At 36.3% G+C, this 4,725-nt stretch overlaps 1 protein-coding gene across 1 annotated transcript in view; it reads left to right on the forward strand.

Moving 5' to 3' along the window:
* LOC105853180 (protocadherin beta-10-like) overlaps window positions 1-4,725 on the forward strand; it is an 11,898-nt gene that overhangs the window by 5,799 nt on the left and 1,374 nt on the right. Inside the window, exon 2 of the mRNA XM_012727767.1 lies at window positions 3,817-4,720. Coding sequence (XP_012583221.1) covers window positions 3,817-4,720 — 904 coding nt within the window. The remainder of the gene's footprint in view (window positions 1-3,816; window positions 4,721-4,725) is intronic.

Consider the following 4,725-nt stretch of genomic DNA (forward strand, 5'->3'; position numbering starts at 1 on the left):
TGCTCCCCTCAGCAGTGTACTTCCTCGATCTGCCTGTTCTGCTCCCCACTCTGTCTCTGGTGAAGCCTCTAGCCACCCCCCAGCCTCTGGCCTGTACCCCAGTTCTGTATGCATAAATAAATAAATAAATCTTAAAAAAAAAGATACTATATATTCCTGTTAACTTATTAACTGATACACTGATATATTAACTGATTACATCATGCTTAATTGATACATTCTCAATACCAGAATAAAAATAAATGCAGAGGTAATCATTTTTGAGACCTTGCCTTCTTGATAGTGTTGTATTTTTCATTTCTTTTTTATTGGTAATTCAACTGGGTATAAAATTCTAGGTTGTGTACAATTTCCCCTTCAATTCTAAAGCAGTGTTCCTTTTACTGATTTCAGTAAATGTGGCTGGGTCAAAAGACTGACTCCATTGTGAGTCATGTCTTACTTAATCTTACCCCTTTTTTTTCATTCTGCAAGTAATTGGAAACTTTTCTGTCATTTGCTGAAAATATATTAGTGTCAGTCTTTATTTGATTATGGGGATTAATGCTGTTAACAATTTAGATTCATGCATTTAGTTCTGTAAAATTTTCTTATATTTAATCACAATTTCCTCCTTAAATCTTCTCCATTCTATATTTAATCATAATTTCATTAATGATTGAATCTCCTGGATTAAGAGTCTCTAAGGATATAAGATTTTTTTCTCTTTCTTACTTTCTTTTTGTCTCTTGTTTTACTTTTTTGGACAATTTAACATTCAGTCCTTATGTTTAGATTTTTGTCAGACAAATACTGATTTTTAAGAGGTCTTTAGGTTCTCTGAGTGTTTTACATTTCAGTCTACTATAGACTTATAAATGTAATATTTTCTTTCACCAATATTTAACCTACTGTTTTAAAATACATTATGCATAAACACATTATACAGTAAAAACTTGTATATACTAATTTTAAAATTAGAATGAATTACAGGGAAGATAATAATTTTCACAGTAAATAATAAGTAATTATTTGTTCTTACTAGATTTTACTACTCTGGGAAAATTAATCAGTTTAAAATTCCTTCTTCTGTTTTCTATATATGTTACCTCTGGCTCCTTCCTTTTCATTTGGATTTCGATGGTAGTGGGCTTGATCTTTCTATGTCATGTTTTCAGGTATTTCCTCAAATGTCTATGTCCTCGCTAATCCTGTCATATTTAAGAGTAATTAGGTGTCATAGTGCTAACAGTCAGCTCTTTGTGCATACATGAGTCCTACTGATGGAAGGACATCACTCCAATGTAAAGTACTAGGATATGTCTATCACCTTGGGAAATGCCCAACTATCAGAACGTGTATGACTTCACCTGAGCCTTTCATATTATTTAGGTTAGAATTCTACAATATTTCTGTATAAGGAAGAATTAAGGAAGGGGACAGACATGTACTTTGTGTTCTATAATCAAGAGTATTGCATGAGAAAGACTAGGAATCTCACCATTCAGGATGCAATTTTTTTCTTAATCTTCATACGTTTAGTTTCATATCTCATACTTACACTTAGTTCTGCATATAACCAGAGATCACAGTGCATAGTTTCCATGGGATAAACTTTACATTCTCTGGCCTTGAATTATTTTCCCAAGTATGTAAGATGATCAGAGAATTCAACTCTCTTAAATACTTTAAACTAATAACTTCTTTAAAAAAAAAAGAAAGAAAACCTAACTGACTTCAATCTTCATGTAGACTTGATTCCTCCTAATTTTGTATTTAAATGGAATTATGTGAGGCAAGCCCATCAGTTTCTTATAAACAACTCTTATGCAGGGACTTCACTTTAGCCATTTCAAGAAATGGAACTGTTAACAGTTCTTCCATCTTCATTCTGTCCTCTCATATGTGTGTGTTAACTTTTTCATCCTAACTTTATTAGTTCATATCATGTTTATTATCTTTTCTATCATTTTTGTGACTAACTTAAAAGGAGGGATAATTGTTTAGCCAATATGCCTATTTTTTTATTTCTACTTTTTAAAATGACAGACTTGTCAACCATATATCTAGCTTACATTTTAAGGAATGAGTTTGAACTTAACATTAAAAAATGCAAACTTGTTAGATCTCCCTCCTTCCATTCTGGAGAACACTTTTGAAAACTTTTGCAGAGGACCTCAGTGGTGAGCTCCAAGTATTGATTTCTAATAATACTGTAGCAACCATACATTTTGGCTTAGATTGAAACTAGCCAACACAAAGGAGGTGGTCTTGGGCAGGAATGTATAACAAAGCAAAGGCCAAAGATAGGCCTTCAGATTCTAAGAATAATATTTCTTCCTATAATTCATTATCTCTTGGGAAAATAATGGCTCTACCAACCGAAACATGACCTCAGTTGATCTAATAAATGTAAAACTAAATATGAGTTCAAAGATTTGAAATGAGGCTCTCACTCATTTTCTCTTCCTGTGCCCAAAAATAAATCAGTGAACATTGTTGTAGCTGAAAGGAGGGAAGTCAGTTAAAAAGTAAATAAACTTTAAACAAAACTTAAATGCTGCGTTTTATACTTATAAATATTTTGTAAATTATGAGATAAATTAAACTAGGTTATAGATTTACAAAATGTGTCTCACCCATTCTTTATTTTCTTTCAGTGGCCAGTTCACTGCTAACCAGGAAATCTACAGAAATGCCTTGTACTATATAACACTATCTATATATGTTTCATTTCCTGGTTAATCCAGTTTCATATCCTCTGAGAGGACTTGTAAAGTGAATCATGTACACTTGCCCTTTCATTACCATTACAGGATGGCCAAGTAGTGATAAAATTTTGTTCAGTTTAACAGTCATTTATAATTTCTTTCAAGTTTTCAATCTTCTCAGAATGATTACCAGCTTCTAGGAGCTAGGATCACATGCTGTATTTCTGTTTTCATCATAACTGAGTACTTAGGGTTGTGCTGAGAGTGAGGAGTGATACTTGAATGATTTAAAGCAATTTTTAATTGTATTGTAAACTATAAAGCTTACAGAAAGTAGAAAGGGTTCCTAACCAAGTACAAACAATACAGAAAACACTTAATTGTTTCTGCGACATATTTATTGAATGGAATTTAGGTAGCTTTCTCCAAACTCTGGAAATTTGTGGAGACACATGGTGGCGCTGCAGGATAATATTTCCAGGGGAAAAAACTGGATGATGTTTAGGACACTGTTAGCCAGCACAGAGTTATTGGGAAAACAGAAAGAACGAGTCTTCAAGGGGTGAGCTAGAAGCTGTTCAACAGGGCTTAATATCCTTAAGACAGTAAAGATTCCATGGCATGTTTCTCAGAACTGTGAAGTGAAGCTGAAGCCATTCTGCAGGAATCTTTTGGGAGTCCAGGCAGCTATGGAGGACATAGGACCATATATTCTGAGGCTAAGGCAAGTCTTGCTTCTCTTTGTTTTGCTGGGATTATCTTGGGCGGTTTCAGAGTCTGGACGCTATTCAGTGGCAGAGGAAATGCAGAGTGGGACCTCTGTGGGCAATTTGGCAAAGGACCTGGGACTGGAAGTAGGTGAGTTATTCTCAAGGGAAGCTTGGGTGGTCTCCAATGATAACAAACAGCTTTTGCAGCTGGACATAAACACAGGGGATTTGCTCTTGAGTGAAACTCTAGATCGGGAAGAACTCTGCAGCTCCACAGAGCCCTGTGTATTGAATTTCCAGGTATTAATGAAAAACCCCTTGCAGTTTTTACGGATTGAGCTCCAGATCATGGATATAAATGATCACTCTCCCATTTTCTTAGAAAAAGAAATGCTCCTAGAAATCCCAGAAAATAGTCCTGTGGGTGCTGTGTTCTTATTAGAGAGTGCCACGGATTTAGATGTAGGAATCAATGCTCTAAGAAGCTACATGATAAGCCCCAACACTCATTTCCACATTAAAATGAGAGTAAACCCAGACAATAGAAAATATCCAGAGTTAGTTCTAGACAAAGCACTGGATTATGAAGAACAGTCAGAGCTCAGTTTTATCCTCACTGCTCTGGATGGTGGATCTCCACCAAAGTCTGGGACAGCGTCAGTCAGGGTGGTGGTGGTGGACATCAATGACAACTCTCCTGAGTTTGAGCAGCCGTTTTATGAGGTGACAATTCCAGAGAATAGTTCCCTAGGCTCACTGGTTGTGACAGTGTCAGCTTGGGACTCAGACTCTGGAAAAAATGGTGAAATATTATATGCATTTTCTCAAGCCTCAGAAGATATTCGCAAGACATTTGAAATTAATAAAAAATCCGGAGAAGTTGGCTTAATAGCATCCTTAGATTTTGAAAAAACTGAATCATACTCAATAATCATTCAAGCCACAGATGGGGGAGGACTTTTTGGAAAATCAACCATCAGAATTCAGGTGGTAGATGTGAATGACAATGTTCCAGAAGTCGCAGTGTCATCAATCACCAGTCCAATTCCAGAGAATATGCCTGAGATGGTGGTTATGGTTTTCAGTATCCGAGACAGAGACTCTGGTGACAATGGAAGGATGATCTGTTCTATCCCAGATGACCTACCATTTGTGCTAAAATCTTCAGTTGAGAATTACTATACTTTGGAAACAGAGAGTTCCCTGGACAGAGAAAGCCACTCCGAGTACAACATCACCATCACCGTCTCGGACATGGGCACCCCCAGGCTGCAGACCCAGCACAACATCACAGTGCTGGTGTCCGACGTCAACGACAACGCCCC

Source organism: Condylura cristata, unplaced genomic scaffold (assembly GCF_000260355.1).
Source record: "Condylura cristata isolate star-nosed mole 26May11 unplaced genomic scaffold, ConCri1.0 scaffold00021, whole genome shotgun sequence".
Taxonomy (NCBI): Eukaryota; Metazoa; Chordata; class Mammalia; order Eulipotyphla; family Talpidae; genus Condylura; species Condylura cristata.